General features: G+C 48.5%; 1 protein-coding gene across 2 annotated transcripts; it reads left to right on the forward strand.

The window, feature by feature from the left end:
- The first annotated feature begins 4,342 nt into the window (after positions 1-4,342).
- Positions 4,343-19,090, forward strand: Tmprss5 (transmembrane serine protease 5). 2 transcript variants are annotated; one of them, XM_036193422.1, is made up of 14 exons: positions 4,343-4,462; positions 5,417-5,544; positions 6,172-6,274; positions 6,580-6,678; positions 7,182-7,304; positions 8,962-9,097; positions 9,297-9,410; positions 11,799-11,842; positions 12,524-12,686; positions 14,290-14,468; positions 15,731-15,829; positions 16,256-16,398; positions 16,688-16,840; positions 18,489-19,090. In XM_036193422.1, the coding sequence occupies exons 3-14, from the start codon at positions 6,199-6,201 to the stop codon at positions 18,495-18,497; spliced, it is 1,338 nt and encodes a 445-aa protein (XP_036049315.1). In that variant the 5' UTR covers positions 4,343-4,462; positions 5,417-5,544; positions 6,172-6,198; the 3' UTR covers positions 18,498-19,090. The 2 variants fall into 2 exon arrangements, with proteins under 2 accessions (XP_036049315.1, XP_036049316.1); XM_036193423.1 differs by lacking the exon at positions 9,297-9,410 and having other exon boundaries at positions 18,489-19,085.
- The last annotated feature ends 614 nt before the right edge of the window (positions 19,091-19,704 follow it).

The following is a 19,704-nucleotide window of genomic DNA, read 5'->3' on the forward strand; positions in this document are numbered from 1 at the left end:
AGTCCCTCCCCCACATATATATATATGTGCCTTATTTTCTAATTTCCTCAAGTGACTCATAATTTTTTGTTGGAAACTGTATTTAATTTTATCCTATTTTTTTTTTTTTAAAAAGATTTGATTTTTAATTCTGTGTGTGTGTCTGTGTGCCGGTCTGCAGAGGCTAGAAGAAGAGTGTCAGATCCATTGGAGATTGAATTATGGGTGGTTGTGAGCTGCCTGACATGTGTGAACCAAATTCAGGTCCTCTGGAAGAACATCACATGCTCTTAACCATTTAGCCATCTCTCCAGCTGTCTAAGGTTTTTATTGCTTGAAGAGACACCATGACCATGGCAACACTTTTTTGTCTTTTGTTTTTTAATATTTTAACAACACGGCAACTCTTATAAAGGAAAACATTTAATTGGGGCTGGCTTACAGGCTCAGAGGCTTAGTCTGTTGTCATGGTGGCATGCAGGCAGACATAGTGCCAAGAGTTTTACATCCAGATCAGCAGGCAGCAGGAAGAGAGAGACTCTGGGCCTGGCTTCAGCTTCTGAAACCTCAAAGCCCCCCCCCCCCCCATGACACACTTCCTCTAACAAGGCCACACCTACTCCCAAAAGGCCACCTATCTTAATCCTTTCAAATAATGCCACTCCCTGTGAGACTCTGGGGGCCATTTTGTTCAAACCACTACACCAGCCTCAAAAACTACATTTCAAATGATTCAACACAGGAACTCTGGGAGTCAGAGTCTTCCCTGTCCTTAGAGCTTATTCTTGCTGTTTCTTGTTTGACAAGTGACTTTTCAGATCCAGTTTTATAAGGCTGTATTCTTTGTTACATGACCACTGCAGCCTCTGTTTAGTGTTGTGCTAACGACTGGACAGAGACTTTCTTGGGTCCGTGTTACTAGGAAGTCTCCCGGTCTTTGCAGTGCTGAGTCTCGAGGGTCACCAGAGGTAAGAGTGTAGGAGTTTCCTTATGTCAACCTTTTCTGGACATGTGCACAGGCCTCAGCACGTATGTGGCTTTCTGGAGTCCAGGAATACATTAGAGTTCTTCGGTCCCTTAGCAGCATCTCGTATCCCAGACTCTTCTTTAAGGGTTTTAATATAGTTTATTGTGACAAACTATTGTCCACTACCTCAGACAACCATAAAGTCTAACAATTGCACCCTCCCAAGCTCCCATGCCCCTGGCCTTTAAGTAAAAAAAAAAAAAGAAAAAAGATTGGAACAGCTCCAAGTTAGATCAGAGGAAGGCAATGTTGCAAATGAGATCTACCAGGGACCCAGCAGACAGGTCGGGTAAGGACAGCTCTCTGAGAAGGTTGTTCAGGGCCACAAGCCTGTGTTCTTCCTTCTTGTGGCTGCCCGGCTGCTGTCTCCATTGTGGCTGTGGGATGTTGGTTCTCAAGGCTACTATGGAGCTAGAGTGAGGGGTATGGGATTCCAGCCAGTTAGAATGCACCATGCTCACCATATGTTGCATCTTTTGAATAACACTTTCCAGATTGCTAGAAATCTCTGAGTAATTTCCAGGATTTGGAGAGACTTGATTCTAACTTTCTCCCCTAGTTGTCTTACTGCATTTACAGAGAGAGAATCTTCTCTTTCAGTTCACAGACATCACCCAGGACGAGTCAAAACGCCCTTTACTCTAGCTGCCTTCTTCCCCCTCAAAACTCAGTCCTAGTGCTCCCTCCTGTGAGAAGACCTCTCTGGGTCCTCTGGGCAAAAGAATCAACTATTCCCCCATTCTCCTATACCTCTATGTTCACGTCATTATAATTTTACTTTTCACAAGTAACAGTTATTTTTATCCTAGCCTAGCCTATGGACTCCAAGCCTGTGACTTATTTAACTCCCCTACCTGGGCTCATTCATGACACACCGTAGGTGCTCAAGTTTGTGGGTAGAAAAGTACTGCTCTAGGAGTCTTCAGCGACCACCCAGGGAGTCTCATCTCTGGCCACCGGTTCTCTCCTCTGTGTCTCTACATCACAGAGGGTCTCTGTCTCTTCATCGCTGTGTATGGATTCACTAAATGTATGAGGAAGAGAAGTGAAAAGGGCCAGCATAGCTGGCACAGGAGGAGCTCAGCAGTAAGAATGGTGAGGTGGGCAAGAGTTAGGGAGTTAGGAGAGTCTCAAACAGGCAGCTCACAGTTTTCAGTGATGGGATTTCAGGAAGTGATACTCAAACAGGAAGTCTCTACTCTACCACCCAGGCCCCATGTGGTGGTGTGCACCTTTAATTTCAGCACTCCGGAGGCAGAGGCAGGAGGATCTCCATGAGTTCAAGACTAGCTTGGTCTGCATAAAGAGTGGCAAGTCATCCAGAACTACACCCCTTAAAAAGCCAAGAATAAGGAGAACCAGAAGAGCAGCGGGGGCCCTAGGATGGCCATAAAGCTAGAGGGTAACCTGATGATAGCAAATATAATTAGTGGAGCCTTTCTGACCCCAAGTTAGCAAAATCTAAAAGGAAAACACAGGTAAGAGTAGTTAGGGCTAGAGAGATGATTCAGCAGTTAAGAGTACTTGCTGCTCTTGCAGAGGACCCCAGTTCAGCTCCCAGCACCCACATTGTGGGGCTCACAACCACCTCCAGAGGATCTAATGCCCTCCTCTGGCCTCTGATGGCACCTGCATACACGAGGCATTCGCTTACACAGACACATATGAGTGCATACATCTTAAAAAGAAAGACAGTTAGCTAACTCCTATCTCAAATATTCATCCCAAGCTTTGAGTCACATGAAACAGCCTTTAACTTGCTGTAAAGTTAAAAGCAAGAGTAATAAAATACAGTTAATTTACTTCCTTGACTGGCCCAAGGAAATGGAACACAGGCCCATAATCTCCCTGGGCAGAATGAAGACTTCATGCCTATTTCAACAAAAGCCTCAACCAGCCAAGTATAACTTGAATTGCGAAATGGTCTTTAAAACAAAACAAAACAAAACAAAACAAAACAAAACAAAAACAAAAACAAAAAACAGCAAGAAACCCAGAGCCTGATATTGGGGTGAATGCTGAAAGATCAGAGAGACAAAGGAACAAGCCACCTCTCACCTCTAGGACTCCTCAGCAGAAAGACTTTAGTTCCTGTCTCCTCACGCCTTATATATAGCTTTCTCCATCTCCACCCATATCATTTCCTGTCTCAACTTTCCTAGTGCTGGGATTAAAGGCATGTGACTCTCAAGTACTGGGATTAAAGGTGTGTGACTCACAAGTATTGGGATTAAAGGTATGTGCCACCATTTCCTGGCTCTGTTTCTCTCCTAGACTGAGTCAATCTCATGTAGTCCAGGGTGGCTTTGAACTCACAGAGATCCAACCAGATCTCTGCCTCCTGAGTGCTAGGATTAAAGGTGTGTGCCACCACTGACTGGCCTCTATGTTTGATCTAGTGGCTTGTTCTGTTCTCTGGTCTTTAGGGAAATTTTATTAGGGTACACAATATATCACCCAGCCAAGGTTCAGGGATATCAATGCTCTGTTCTTTTCTAAGTCTGCCAGCTTCAGCCTTTGTTGTGAGGTGTACTGTCTTTTCCTGAACCTTGGCTTCTTTAACTCTCTGAGCTTTCCTTCTGGTCTGAGGGACCCCTGAGAGGCAGACTGGAAGAATGCTCACTGTCCCCCAGTCCTTCTTATCCTGGAACTTCTTTAAAGAGCCGTGGCTCCCAGGTATGTTCAGTTCCAGCCTAGGATCATCTATGTTACCTTGAACTTGGAGGCAAGATAGCACCAAAGGACCTCTCCTGGATCCCAGGGAAGCAAGACAGCACCAAGGGACCCCTCTTGGATCCTAGGGAAGCAAGACAGCACCAAGGGACCCCTCCTGGATCCCAGGGGCAAACAGGGTGGGGATGCCTCACTTCTTAGCAATCAGGTGAGAGGTACAGCCATGGCTGAGAGAGGGGTGACAAAGATTCCTCACCATCACCTATTAGCCCCAACATGGTGACAGCCTGAGACTGCTGGGAAAGCCAGCTTCCAGCAGAGCTCAGAAACATTTCCACAAGTGCTAATATCACTCTCTATGGTGTAGTCCTGTCAGCAATAAGGGGGACTTGTGCTAGCATGTATGAGGCACATTTTTTTGGCACAAGGGACCTGATTGCTAAGCAACAGTAGTCCTGCTGCCCCCCCCCCCCCATTTTTCTGTTTCCAAGCTTCCAGTTAGCAGATAGGAGGGGCTGGGGCTGCCAGGCCCAGGCCAGCCTTGGCCCCAATTCACTACAACAAGAGGCCTATTCATGAGACCTGAGCATAGTTCATTGTCTCTCTGGCGCGTGTCTATGTGTGTAGGGGTGGGAGACAAGGGGAGGGGCTATGTGTGAACTAGGGAGACATCATCCTCCAACCATGCTGGCTGGGGTGTTGACTCAATCCAGACATGAGGACAGACGCCGTGCCCTGCCCAGCAGACCTTACAGCTTTACATCAATGCAACTGAGTCACACGGTAAGGTTGTGCCCCATGCCATCCCTCCATCCCTACTCACACACCCTCCTCCCCAGGATGCTAGGCTGGCAGAAGAGCTTCCTCTGGCAGCTCTGGTGAAGGCCTGTGTTTTCAGGCTACCATGTGAATTTGGGCAGGTGCATTTTGAGGCGGGTCAGTGCCTGAGTAAGGCGATTTGTTCAGAGGCTGGCCTTGAAGCATAGCTTCTGGGATACTGAGACAAGAGGAAAGGCTGGACACACCCTGGAATTCTTTCTATAATGGGCCCTGGCTTTCTGACTGGAGGGAGTATCCGCTCAAGAGGAACTACATCCCCAGAGAAGAACCACACATGCCTATGGCCACTCCTCTACGTCTGCTTTGGTTTTCCCAAGCCTACAGGCCTTGGCTCTCATCTCTGAGCACAGATGGAGTATGTGTGTTAGGACACATACTGTGAACCATGTTTCTCCAGGAGAAGTATGGCCCAACTCTGGTGGGATGAAGAGATGAGGGAAGGTGAGATCATAAAAGCCTAGGAGCTATGGAGTGAAGGCTTACCCTGATGTCGAGGCTGCAAAGATTTCAGGGCACTTTAAAGACTGGACCACCATGCTCACAACTGCATCTTAGAAAGATTGCTCTGACTTGGTAACAAGGAGAATAATAGCCAGGTCAGTGACCTAAGGTTGGGCTTGTCCCGCCCCTTACCAGCTGTAGTTAGAGGGCAGTAGAGGAGGGATTTGCTCATTAAGAAGTAGGACTTCCCACTCTTATTTTATGAATGATAAAATGGAAGTTTGGAGTGATGGTCTGAATTATCCAAGTTCACAGGGTAGGCTGTAGTCTTAGTTATGAACTGTTCGGTGCTTGTCTATCATCTTATTTCATCGCTCTTCATGGTCAAGAGCTTCAGGTACACAATCAAGCCACTCTGCTCTCTGCTTTCTTCCCACCCTGTCTTTGCTTCCTCAGCATCCTTTGCCTGGACCACACAATACCTGATAAAATCACATCAGCTCCAGTCCTACTCACCCAGGAGGACATTGCCTTGGAGACTGCCCCGCCCCGTCTCCCCCTAGAAGCCTTCATTGATCTTGTTGGTGAGAAACCATCTTTCAATTTTTTTGAACATTGTTGGTGCTTTAGGCTTTAGTCAGACTCTCTGTGGTCATTTGACATGTGCTATGACTTGTCTTTGGGACAAGACTAAGGATTTGAGGAATTCCAGTTCATGCTGATTTATCCTGAATTCCTTCTAGTGTCTCCTCTGGTGTCTTATGCACTTGGGCCAAATACTTTTGGGGGAACGAATGGTGTGTGTGTGTGTGTGTGTGTGTGTGTGTGTGTGTGTGTGTGTTCTTTTTTTCCAAGAGGGAAATGGATGAAGGTGCCTAGGGTGGGATGTTGACAGACCTCGGGGTGCCCTTTTGATGACCATGAGAGGCAGGAATAGGGCATGGTTAATGAAGAACATGGGCTTTGGAGTGGAGCAAGTCTGGATTCCAGTTTTCCTTTGCTGTTGTGGTCATGTGAGAGTGACGTCAGAAGGGAGGGGCTCCAGGAGAGCAGAAAAGGCTTGGATAGGATTCTCCAAGGTAAACAGAGACTCACAGTTAGCCTCAGGGGCAGGACTGACACTAGAAACTAGAACTTGGTGAGGACTGGGTCTTCTTCTGGCAGCCATGGTGTAGGTAGGGATGCTGGATTTCCAACAACTATTTCTTCAGAGTCCAATACTGGATGACCAAGGCCCAATGGAGTTTCAGTGCACAGAAGAGGATCCTGGACCTGGGATACTCAGACCGGATTTGGGAGACCAGCGACAACCCAGTAGGTCACACTAGGCCATTAGGGAGGGACAGGATGGGGTGAGCAAAGGATGATCTTTCTCTACCCCTTATATTCTTCTTGGGTCAATGTGAAGATGAGGGACATCTTATTCTTATCCCCTACTTGCTCTATTTCCCACTTCAGGACCAAGTGGGAGCTGGGCTTCAGGGATCAGAACCTGCCTCTACGCCTTGGAGCCCATGAGGCAGGGCCAGGCTCCTGTTAGAACGTACTGGTTCCTCAAGGTTGCATAAAGCTTGTTGGCAGAAGCAGGAAACCCAGGCAACTCTCTGCTCTCTTTATAGTCACTCAGTCCCAGCACTGGTGCTGTCTGCAACGTGGCTGTGCGGTACTGGGAGCCCTGGGGCTGCTGGCTGGAGCCGGTGTCGGCTCATGGCTCCTAGGTCAGTGCTGGGCCCTTTTGTCTGGAGAGGGGAGGATGGGATCTGGCGGAAGCTAGGAGAATGAAGCAGGTGCTGAACAGGAAATGTCGATGAACAAGCCCCACCCTCATCTGTGCTGTGTAAGCAGCAAGACAGGGAAGGGCTTACCCCAAACAGGAGGGATTTAGGTGTCAGAGGGAACAGCTTGGTCCTGCAGTCCTGTCACTGTGTGGATGATCCATGGTTTTAATCAGGTTTTTTCCTTCTTTTTTTTTTTCCCCCTAGAAATTGTTCCTAGTGAGATAGAGACAAACAGACAAACAGAAACACAGGATAGTCCGACACAGTCCTGTGCCCCCTTACAGATTGATTGGGGTCTGTCTATAGGCAATGTGGCTGATAGGGACTCTCTAGGAGGCAGGCCTACTCCAACTGCAGTACTGGCTTGCTAGGCACCTTGAACCTCTCTAGGGGTTTTCCTCCCCATCCCCAACATTTCTGTGACTGACTGTGCTTCCCTGAAGTACTGTATCTATGGCCGGCTGCCTCTCCACCCATCTCTGGGACCTTGCAGGAGGAGGAGATGACTCTGAACTGTCCAGGAATCAGCAATGAGGAAGAGCTTCTCCCATCTCTTCCCAAAACAGGTGGGCCACCCCCTCAAAGCTACAGGAACGAGCCCTTCACCCAGCTCAGGACCCTTTACAGCTTCAGGACCAAAATGAAGGACTAGCAGCTTGTTACCACCCATCTGTCTTTTCTACTGGGATGAGGGTGGTGACAAGGTCCATCTGGTAGCATTGATCCCAGATTCAGGATTTGTATGCATCCCCGAGGAGTGTCCTGACTTTTAGCTGGGGTGTGGCTAAGAAGTCAGGTGAGTAGAAGAGATGGAAGCTTGTCATTTAGGGGAGTGTAGGGGAAGGAGAGCTAGTATAGCGTGGCAGTATGTGAACAATAGGGCCACCTGGACCTCTGGGGACATCATTCTATATTGTCCTCTGGCTGTCCCCACTTCTTCTGGGTAAGAGTTGGGGTCACATAGTAGAATGCTGCCCAAAGACTGAGGAGTTAGAAAAAGTACAAGAAGTTAGTTAGATCAAGGCTGGGTTTTCTTATGTTTTGGTGGATGCATGGCCTTCAGTATGTTATTTCTTTGAGCTTCCATTTCTTTCTATATACAACGGAAATAAAATAAAAGTATTTGCTGCGTGAGGTTGTAATGAAGTGTGCAAATATATAAAAGAAGCTTAGTTCTGAACCTCTGTATTAGTCAGCTGACCTGCAACAATGCAGCACTACAGGTGGGGGAGGAGTACACATTTATTTTCTCACGGTCTGAATGCTAGGGGTCCAGTTACAAAGAGATGTCCATTAGGTTCCTGGTGAGGGCTCTCTTCCTGGCTCCCCACAGTATCCTCCCACTGTCTTCTGTTTGCTGGAAGGAAAGAATGAATGAGCCGACATCTTCTGTGAGGATGCTGACCCTACTGGACCAGTACCCCATTAGTTCATGTCATCTTTTTAATTTTGTGTGTGTGTGTGTGTGTGTGTGTGTGTGTGTGTGTGTGTGTGTGTGAAGTATCTAATGTCTCCAAGCTAGCCTCTAACCAAAGAGGGCTTGAGCATGGTCTCTTCCTGCCTCCACCTCTGGAGTGTAAGGGATTACAGGCAGGTTCCACCACCCCCAGTTTATGCAGCATTAGACCTCAAACCCAGGGCTATGTGCATGCTAGGCAAGCCCTATACCAACCAAACTGTAGAACAACTCCTTTGTTTAGTCTTAATTAGCTTCTTCAAGGCTCTCTCTCCAAACACAGTTACATTGAGGAATTTCAATGTGGGGGGAGAGAAGGGGGGGGAGAGGGAGAGAGAGAATGTGTATGTGAAAAATTCCATCTGTAACAACATGGGCAAGGGCTGTTGTGATGAAGAGTGTGACAGAATACCCCTATTTATACAGTTCATGTGTGTGTGTGGACATGCCACTGGATGAATGTGGCAGTCAGAGGACAATCTGTCGGTTCTCTTTCTATCATGTGGGTTCTGGGGATTCAGTCCCGGTTGTCAAGCTTGATGGCAAGTTCCTTTACCTGCTGAGCAATCTCACTGGCCTCAGAGCGCCTTCTAAAGCACACAGTCAAAACACGGAACTGAAAACATCTGTAAAATGTGTTATATTGTGTTTTGTGCTGACCAGCCACGCAGGGGAGCAGGGACGCTGAGCCCTGGTGATCCGAGTGCCCAGCTCCTCTTGTCTCACGCCGCCCTGGCAGCAGGAAAGTTTTCACACCGTGGCTTCAGTATCTTTCAGAATAAATGGTGAGGATCTCCTGCTTGAAGTGCAAGTAAAGGCTCAGCCAAACTGGCTCCTGGTGTGCGACGAGGGCTGGACCCCCGCCCTGGGGATGCGCGTTTGCCAGAGTCTCGGGCACCTCAGGTAACAGCCAGACTTGCAGGGCTGGATGGCTTGTGGGGGTGGGGCGGGACTGGAATGGGGAGTGGGGATCACAGAAGTCACCATCTTGGTCTTGCTCATTCACAGTGTTGGCACAGCTCGTGCACAGTGTAGTTCTGACCACGTGATTCATGCTACAGTTTGAAAGTGGCTCCCCCCTGTTTTCTCTTCCTCTGCCAAGGCTCACTCAGCAAAAGGCAGTGAATCTGTCTGACATCAAGCTCACCAGATACCAGGAGTTTGCTCAGCTGTCAGCTAGACTGGGAGGCCTCCTACAGGAGGCATGGCAGCCCAGGTAGGGCTCTGTGGGTTAGGTGAATGGTGAGAGATCTAAGAGTCTGATGGTGGGGGCATGGGCAGTGTAATGAGACCAGAGAAGACCGGTTCCCAGCCATAAGCCACAAACTCAGGTCACATGCTCTGCCACACAGTATATATCTCACACAAGAAATGCAAGGCTGCCGGGTGGTGGTGGCGCACACCTGAAATCCCAGCACTTGAGAGGCAGAGGCAGGTGGATCTCTGTGAGTTCGAGGCCATCCTGGTATACAGAGCTAGTCCAGGACAGGCTCCAAAGCTACAGAGAAACCCTGTCTCGAAAAACCAAAAAAAAAAAAAAAAAAAAAGAAAAAAAAGAAATGCAAGGCTGGGTATGTAGCTCAGATGTCGCAGAGTGCTTGCCTCACACACACAAAGCCCTGGATCCAATCTCTAGTGCCATATGAACTGTGTGGTGCTGTTGCTTGAGTTTTAAGCAGGTGTAGAGGCTGGAGGAGCAGCAAAGTCATCCACAACTATATACAGAGTTTAAGGTCAGCCTGGAATACAGGAGACCTAGCTCCAAACCAAACGGAACCAACCAACAAAACCCCCAAGGTTGTTAGTTACTGGTACAGGATTTAGAATGGTCCTCCTAACCCCCTGTGCTGACTTTACATTGTTGTGAACAGATACACGGGAAAGACAATGAAAAGGAAGAAAGACCTCTCTGCTTCACTGTTGTAGATGGCTCAGCCAATGGTTTCTTGGCCCCATGTGTTAGGCTGGAACATCATGGTAAAGGAGTGGGTACAGGAGGCTGTTTGCCTCCTATAGACAGAAAAGGGAGGGGCCCGCTTTAGGATAAGATACATCTCTTCAGGTCACATATCCAGTGACTACTTCCTCTAGCTAGGTTCTACTGCTTAAAGTTTCTAGAACTTCTAAAAATAGTGCATGGGATGAGGACCAGGTACCCTGCCTATGAGCTTTTGGGGGATTATTTTGTGTTCAAACCATAATTCACTTTTACAGGTAGAGAGAATGAGGTTCAGTGAGGTTAAACAGTCTTATCCAGGGCAATGTGACCAATAAACAGCCAACACACATTTGGGACCAGGCTCATGACTCCAAGTCAAGGGACCCATGTGGCTGAGCTTTGTTTGGATAATTCTGGTATCTCAGGAGAAAATCGAATAGCGTCCAAAAGAAAGAGACTCAAAATGGATCCCACCTCTCACCATACTCTAGACAGCACAAGCTGAGAGGTTGTTGCCCAGCCTGGGGTCCTTCAAACTGCCCGAAGTCACGTGGTTAGATGCAGGCAGAGGCCTTGCCCTGCTCTGAAGCCATCTTGGCCTACTCACCTGAACCATTCTTCCAAGCTCCAGACCCAATCTCAGGAATGCATTAAAGGCAGAGTGACCCCAGCTGTTCCTTTCCCTCAGTGAGATTCCCAGGTCCTCCAGGAGGGTAGAAGGGCCACAGGGTTAGGAGAAGAGAAATCAAGTAGACCATGGATTAGGTCGCTGAAAGGAAGAGATGAGAAGGAGAGACAAGAATGTTGTGTCGGGCTGGAGAGATGGCTCAGAGGTTAAGAGCACCGACTGCTCCTCCAGAGGTCCTGAGTTCAATTCCCAGCAACCACATGGTGGTTCACAACCATCTACAATGAGATCTGGTGCCCTCTTCTGGCCTGCGGGCAGAACACTCATTGTATACATAATAAATAAATCTTAAAAAAAAATGTTGTATCTAAAGGGAGTTGAGCTTATGCTAAGGGGAAGAGGGGACACAAGAACTAGATAGAGCAGGACTCTGCAGCCCCTAGCTAAAGGGCCTGGGACAGAGAAGAGGCTGGGCCTGGAAGAAGCCTGGGTGTAAGGCCCTATTCACTCATTCATGCCGTGGCCATTCATTTACCCGCTGAGCACCTGTTTACTCAGAACATGTGGAAACAGCTGGGCATTCTCTTCTGTCAATTCTCTGTTGTAAATATGGGCCTTATCCAAACAGATCTCCCAGGACTGTGAAGGCTTTCTGTTTCCCCCTGGTTGCTGGGGCAGAATGGGCTGCTGTCATAGGAGGGGCCTGGGTGTTTGTGCGGGGTGGGAAAAGAAAATGGTGAAAACGGTAGCGTCTTAAGATTGGGACTACAGCATGGCCTTCAGAACTATGGAGACAGGCTGGGCATGGCAGTGCATACCTGTAATCCTAGTACTCAGGAAGCTGTGGCAAGAAGGTCAGGTACACGGTCGTCCTTGGCTATAGAGTGAGTTTGGGTCTAGCCTGGGTCACATGATACACTATCTCAAGAAAACCAAACAAAACTGTGGAGAACCCCCTGACCACTCTCCATACCCTTGGGTGTACGTGGCCTTTGGGTGGCACCGCCTAGCTTCTTAGGGACACTCCTGTCTTGCAGCTCTAACTGTCCTTCTGGCCGGATTGTTTCTCTCAAATGTTCTGGTGAGTCATATCCTGTGTCCAGGAAGTTGGTAATGGGAGGAAGGGAGTCTTCCAGTTCTCCTGAGCGTGGAAGGGCTGTATGAAGGGGCCTGCTCAAGTTTCCATGTGTGTGCCTGGGAGCTGGGTTGGAGTGTCCTTGGCTATCTACCTGCCTATCTTTCTGCTGGGCTCCTTGCAGATACGACCTGCCCAGATAGAAGGGTCCTTTTAAGTCTCTGTCATGTGTCCCACCAGCCACTGTGCTGGGCTAATGGTTTCTCTACTTCACTACTGCTGCCCTGCCCTTCCTTCTGAAGGGCCCTGAAGGTGGGATTACTACTGGCTGTAAATATACAAGCTCTCCCAGCAGCTTCAAGAGACTGTGGGGAGTGAATTAGAGTCAAGTGATAAACAGCTTACAGCATTCTTTCACCCACCTTCCCATGCCTGTCTTTCTATCTATTAGTCCCTTTTCATACCCATCACACACGGACATGTTGACTTGTACAGTAGAATGGGCAGAAGAGCTCCATAGACCCCACAGACCTGGTCCCTGCCCTCCACAGGTGCACGGGCTGAAGTCATCAATACACTCATCTCCTGTCCCCTACTTAGAACCAGGAATGGCAAATGAGAGTTGTCTGCACAGGCCCTCTGCACCCAGCACTATCTCTTTCTAGCCTACCCTTTTTCTGTTGGCAGAGTGTGGGGCAAGGCCTCTGGCGTCTCGGATAGTTGGTGGTCAAGCTGTGGCTTCTGGGCGCTGGCCATGGCAAGTGAGTGTGATGCTTGGCTCCCGGCACACGTGCGGGGGCTCTGTGCTGGCACCCCACTGGGTAGTGACTGCTGCCCACTGCATGTACAGGTAAGTCTTGGGGGTGGACAGGAGGTGAGTCACAGTCACCTTTTCTATTTGTCTCTTGGTATGTCCTGAATAAAATGTCTGTGTCTAGCTGTCTGTCTCCAAGGAAGCAAGAGAGCTGTCCTTGTTTGGTGCCAAGTTCAGTTTTGCATGAAGAATAGTAATAACACAAAGACTGGTTCTTTATATCTCCCCTTCTCTGTGTGTGTATGCAAGTTCCCTTGTATATGTGTGTGTGTGTGTGTGTGTGTGTGTGTGTGTGTGTGTGTGTGTGTGTGTATACGTGCACACCGTATGTGGGCCTGAGGTTGACATTGGGTGATATCAGGTATTTTCTGCAACTGCTCTCTACTGTCTATATTGAGGCAACATCTCTCATCTTTTACTGAACCCAGAACTTGCACATTTGGCTAGTCTGGCTAGCTGTCATGCTCTGATGGCATAGCAGTGGGATGCCAGGCTCACTCAGCTTTTAAATGGGTTCTGGGGACTTGAACTCAGGCCCTCACGCTTCCAAAGCAAACACCTTTCTTGCTGAACCATCTCCCCAGTTCCCTTCCATTTTGCATCCATAGCATTCTGTGCTTCTTGATGTTTCTTAGCGAGGGCATTAAATCATTGTCTGTTTGATGGCATGTTGAATGTCCTCCTCCCCTTTAGACTGGAAGCTGTCCCGAGGCAGAGACGATCAGTCTTATTTACCACTGAATCTCTTTCTGGATTTCTTTGTCGGCACGTCTTCAGGGCCTACAGTAGTCTCTTGAATGATAGGCACTCAATATAGGTTCTGTGGAGGTGGAGGTAGATGGATGATTAATGAGTGAGATTTTGGCAGTAGGTAGGGCAGAGAAGCTGATCTCCACTTTACAGTGAGGAAACAGGCTGGTGGAGGGATGAGTGTTCCTCAGAATTTCACGTAAGTGGAGAAAGAGGACTGAGGGTAGTCTTGGTGTCATAAATGGTCTTTCACACTTGCTACAAAATTTGGGTGGATATTATACAGGAGAGAGTGGTGGATGCAGATGACCAATAGTCTCTCTCTCTCCCTCCCTCCCTCCCTCTCTCTCTCTCTCTCTCTCTCTCTCTCTCTCTCTCTCTCTCTCTGTATGTGTATGTGTGTGTGTACTCATGGATGTGTATGTGCATGGACATGTGGAGATCAATGTCAAATGATTTCCTCACTTGCTTTCCACCTTATACACTTTAAGATTTATTTTATTTTTAATTATGTGTCTGTGTCTGTGTCTGTGTCTGTGTATGGGTATGTGGGTAAGCCAGCCAGCTCCAGGGATCTGCCTGTCTCTGCCTTTTAGATTATAAACATATCACATGATGCCTGCTTTTTAATGTGAGTGTTGGGGATCTGAACTCGGATCCTCATGCTTGCCTGGAAAAAGCATTTTGCTGACTGAGCTATCTTCCAGCCCAGTGTCTTGCCAGCTGCTGGGGATAATATTAAGAGGCATGGTTTTTGGGTCCCTGGAGCTCACAGGTTTCTGACAGTGGCCACTAAAGGTTTCCCTCTAGAGTTTCCTCTACCCACCACCTTACTTATGTTAATCTCCCTGCTTCCTCCTCCTTGGGCTCAGTAGGTTTCTGTGTGCAGTTTCAGACTGTCCCGCCTGTCCAGCTGGCGGGTTCATGCAGGGTTGGTCAGCCACAGTGCTATCCGACAACACCAGGGAACTATGGTGGAGAAGATCATTCCCCACCCTTTGTACAGCGCCCAGAACCATGACTATGATGTGGCCCTCCTGCAGCTCCGGACTCCACTCAACTTCTCAGGTGAGACTCTGGCTTTGGAATGTGCAGGCTGGGTGCAGTGGTGACCAAGGAACAGAGACCTGCGGGAGGAGGGGTGAGCTGATCCCTGAGGCTTCCTGTAGTGTTGTTAGGGTTAGGGCTTAGGGTTAAGGTTAAGGGTTAGGGTTAGGCAAATATTAAGCCCTTCAGTTCATGTGGCATCACAGGGTTTGTGCATTCTTCTGAGACTAAATTGCTCTAACACTTACAAGGCTCTTTGGAGAGCAAAGATTGAGGCCCTTTTCATAGTGGGGCTGTATAGATAGGGTTTACTTCCAGGTCCCAAGCAGAACTTCTCTTGTGCCTTCTCCACCAATAGCTGGCTGTTCCCAGGCTGGACACAAGTTCAGGCACTTTGTGATACATTACAGGAAAAGAGATTTCTTATTTATTTAAATCTTTTTTCCCTTTCAACCCTCCTAACAGCTGTGATGAAGGAAGTATATACAGACAAGAACCCTGAAGTTTAGAGAAGGGCAAATAGGTCCCAAGCAGATGTCTTAATTCCAGGACCAGGGTTCCTCCTGCTGCCGTACCTGCCTGGACTGAAGCTGTCCTACCAACTACCTCCTTGCATGCTCTCACACACCTTCTCAAAAAGCACATGAATCCCTAGAAACATGCATACACACATGCACTTATAGTTTCATGTGCACACACTCATGTATTCGCATACACAGATCTCTAATTTGAAAGCAAAACAGTACTAAAATTCTTCTGCTAGATTCTTCTGCAGAAGTTGCAGAGCTTGGGCCTGCTTCTTCTGGTTGGATGGGAGATTGACAGCACTATGAGGGGTGTGCACGAGCATCAACTGGAGGCCTTCTCCTTGATGCAGTTAGAGGGAAGTGCATCTGTGTTGTGGAATGTCAATGTACTACTTAAATACATATTTGGTTCCATTCATAGAATATGTCACACATTTCTGGAAATACAGTCCCAAGAAGGATCAGACACCCTGGAGACAAGGAAAAATGGGTCTCGTTAGAATTTAATATCCAGTGCCAGAAGAATTTCCCTTCTCCTGCTAGCACCCAGGTTGGGCAGGGCAGCATATATACTGCCCACTTCTAGGGGCTCCACACCTTCACCCCCAAGGTGGGATTGCTCAACCTATTTACTTGTCTAGTAAGCTTGGTGGTAGAGGCCAGGTCCCAGGGCTGTTGAGAAGGGAATCTTCACCCAGGCTCTTCAGGAGAGAGGCCCAGCCCGAGCCAGGACCAGAACTATGTGCTTCTCCACAGACACCGTGGGCGCTGTGTGCTTGCCAGCCAAGGAGCAACACTTTCCAAGAGGGTCGCAGTGTTGGGTGTCTGGCTGGGGCCACACCGACCCCAGCCACAGTGAGTGAGCTCCCAGGGCCCTCAGTATAAAATGGGGAGAGAGGTGTTCTCTAAACTGCCCCACTTCCCTTTCTGCTGGTCACTTGACAAGAGCACTCTTTTCCTCCCTTGGTGACTCATGGGTATTCAATCTCTCCTATGGAGAACAATGGCTGAACATTTCCCCTAAGCCCAGGCTCTTTCACTCCCCTGCCCTTGGTCCCAGGAGCCATGACCTCAGCATTTGGTATACTGTGTCTGTCTCTTCCTCTCCTCATTCCCAGCTGGGCATCTGGCAGGCTCAGTTCTCTGGCCCAGGTCCATAGCTCTGCCCAAGCTTCCTTCTTTGAGTCTGTGTCCTCAGGACCTCTAACTCTCCTCTATCTTGTTACTCTGCCTTCTTGGCCTGGTTTGGTACCCTGCAGCTTTTCTCTGTGTCTCCTACAGCTCATAACTCAGACATGCTGCAGGACACAGTGGTACCCCTGCTCAGCACCCACCTCTGCAATAGCTCATGCATGTACAGTGGGGCACTCACACACCGTATGCTGTGTGCCGGCTACCTGGACGGAAGGGCAGATGCATGTCAGGTGTGGCTGGTAGTGGAGGGAGGAGCAGGGGACCTGCTGGTGGTGGAAGGTGGGAGCAGGGGACTTGCATCAGGTTGGTCCCCTGGTTAGTGCACATGGGCTGGGGAAGCCAGGCTCCCTAGGGAGTTCATACTAAGGGTGTATGGAAGGTGAGGCCAGCAGGGATGACATCAGGAAGCAAGAGCCTCCTTCTCTACCAGGAGAGTCCATTCCCCATGGTAGACTTCTGCTGCTCCACCAGACGGGTTTGATTGTTGTTTCTTTGTGTCTTCATATCTGGATTCCTCAGGGGGACAGCGGAGGACCCCTAGTGTGTCCCAGTGGTGACATGTGGCACCTCGTAGGGGTGGTCAGCTGGGGTCGTGGCTGTGCAGAGCCCAATCACCCAGGCGTCTATGCCAAGGTAGCAGAGTTCCTGGACTGGATCCACGACACTGTGCGGGTGAGTATGGGGCAGAAGAGCAGCCCAAGTTTCTGAAGGACCTGCCCCAGGACACTGAGGACCTTCTGAGGGTAGGAAATGGGACTAGGGAATGTTTGCCAGAGTGGGAGGAGAGAGAAAGGACACAAGAACACTTACAACCCAAACACCCTGGGTTTCTAGAAATTTAAGCACTAGCCGGGAAAGGGTAGACTGAGTCTGTGACCTAGATCTGCCTTTTGGGGGTGGCCTTTGGCAAGTTCTTACCCTTAGTAAGCCCACACTTTCTGGTCATAACCATCCTGGCTGTGTTTTACTCTTTGGTGGTGATTAAAAGAAGTAGAACTTGTGCTGTGCTTGGCTTGGGCTGAGTAAGCTCAGTGTGGTCTATTATCTACCCCAGCTTTGTTCAGGCTGGCCTTGAAAACAGTTACTAGGTAGTGGTTGTGTTCAAACTCTTCAGAGAGAATTCAGCATTGGACAGTTACATTCTTGCATGACCCTTGGGTGAATCTGCTTTGACAGAGGACTGAGTGTGACAGTTCATGTCAAAGCACAGTATTTGGCTGTCAGATGGCAAGGTTGGCAAAGTGCTTGTCATATAAGTGTAATGAGTCCAAATCTCCAGAACTCACATAATCTCTCTCTCTCTCTCTCTCTCTCTCTCTCTCTCTCTCTCTCTCTCTCTCTGTGTGTGTGTGTGTGTGTGTGTGTGTGTGTGTGTGTGTGTGTGTGATAAGAGGATGTAGAATGTATCTGTCTCCTACAGCAAGAGAGGCAGAGCCTGGTGTAGTCAGCAGCTAACATTAGACTGTGTGGATGGAGAAGACTGGCACCCGAGGTGGTCCTCTGACTTCCAGATGTGCACTCAATCTCACCCCCCAGCCCCCACCCCACCCCACCCAAAAGATTTAAAAAGCAGGGTATTTGTGTTGAGTAGTCTCTCACAAGCTGTGGTACTGGACAGCATCTTTCCCCAAGGTTGAGTGAAGAGTTATTGGCACACTCTATAGCAGCAGTTCTCAACTGGTGGGTTGCAACCCCTTTGGGGTCCCATATCAGATATCTTGCATTTCAGATATTTACATTATGATTCACAACTGTAGCAAAATTACAGAAGTAGCAACACAAATAATTTTATGGTTGGGGGTCACCACAACATGAGGAACCGTATTAAAGGGTCTCAGCATTAGGAAGGTTGAGAACCACTGCTCTAGAGCTTTGGGAGTGTGCATCTATATTCAAATCTTATTTTAAAAACCTAGAGCAGCAGTTATGTGTAGGTTCATTTGGTAGACAGAAGTCTACCTTCTGAATGTGAGGTGCTAATATAAAGTCTCTTGAGGGAGGCTGGGGATGTAGCTCAGTTGGGAGAAGGCTTGAATGGCATTCAAGAGGTCCTGGGTTTGAGCCCTAGCATTTCATAAACTGGGCATTGTGGTGCATATGTATAATCTGAACACTTAGGAGATGGAGACAGGAATATTAGAAGCTTAATGTCATCTTTGGCTAGAGTTCAAGACCAGTCTGGGGTACATGAGCTCTTGTCACAAGGTAAAAATGGTACCTGGCTGGCATGAAGTAGAGTCATGCTGACTCCTTGCTCTAGATGTTGCTGTTTTCCTCAGCCTTATTACACAGAAGCCTTTGTCTCTTGTCTACCTGGCAGGTCCGCTAGCTACAGGAGAAGCAGCTGCAGCCTCGGATGCAGAACTGTGGGTCTCCCATGGATCATCCCAGTCGGAGGGCCAGCAGCTGTGTCACTGGACCTTTCTCCTAAGGCTCTGATTTCCAGTTCCTCTTTCTCATTGGAGAGCCTCCACATCAGGAAAGAGGCTGGAACTGGATTGGGAATGATGGGGAGAGGAAGGGGTAAGAGGAGAAGGGACAGAAGAGGCTTCTGGAAGCATCTGGGAGACTTCTTCTGCCCTCCCTGGACTCCATGTGCATCTATTGGGAGGATGCTGGAGGTGCCCCAAACCTGCTTTCTCCTGGAGCCTCAGGAGGGCTAAGTCCAACTCTAGAGAATACTCTATCTCCAGGGTTCCTGGGCAGATAAGGTCAAGGTTGGACTAGCTCAGGTAAAAACAAGGAAGTCAGGATCCTCCCCCCTACCCCACTGGTCCTGTTCTGAGCTAACTCTAGTAGCCCTGCATGAGGCAGGAGTCTATAATGCAAGAAAGATGGAACTGGGCTAGGATGCCATTTTTCAAATAACAGTTCTGGGAATTGATTAAAAGAGTTTTGTTATTAAATGGAAATTGTATATAATCTCGGTCAAGTCCCCATCCCCTCTTTGTATTAGCTACTTTTGTCACTGCTGTGACAGAACACATGACCAGAGGAATTTATTTTGGCTCAGAGACAAAAGATGCAGACCATGCTGAGGAGTACGAGGCAGCTGGTCCTGCAGTGTCTGGAAGCAGGGAGAGATGACGTGGTGTTTTGTCTGCCACTCACGTTCAGGGCAGGTCTCAGTTACTCCTGTCTGGAAGCTCCCTCCCTCACCGACATGCTTAGACTGTGTCTCCCAGGCAATTCCAAATCCGGCACACTTGACAGTGAAGACTAACCATCACACCGTCACATGTGTTACTAAAGAGAAATACAATTTCCCTTCTACATGTGCTTCTTGAAAGTTAGATACTGACTCCAACTCCTCAACTCCAGAATTTTGGCAGGTCCCTAATTATTAAATTATTTAAACCTGTAGGTTACCATCTGCAGAAAAAAAAAGGCCAACTGTTCAGGTGCTCTAAGACTTTGAGTACCACTGAAGTCAGTGCTTCTAGGGAAGGCTGGACTCCCCATAGGGTTCAGCTTTTCCTCCTTAGCTCTTTTTTGGGGGGAGAACTGAACCCTGTAGGTTGGGGAGATTTCTTCCC

This window comes from Onychomys torridus, chromosome 7 (assembly GCF_903995425.1).
Source record: "Onychomys torridus chromosome 7, mOncTor1.1, whole genome shotgun sequence".
NCBI classification, from domain to species: domain Eukaryota; kingdom Metazoa; phylum Chordata; class Mammalia; order Rodentia; family Cricetidae; genus Onychomys; species Onychomys torridus.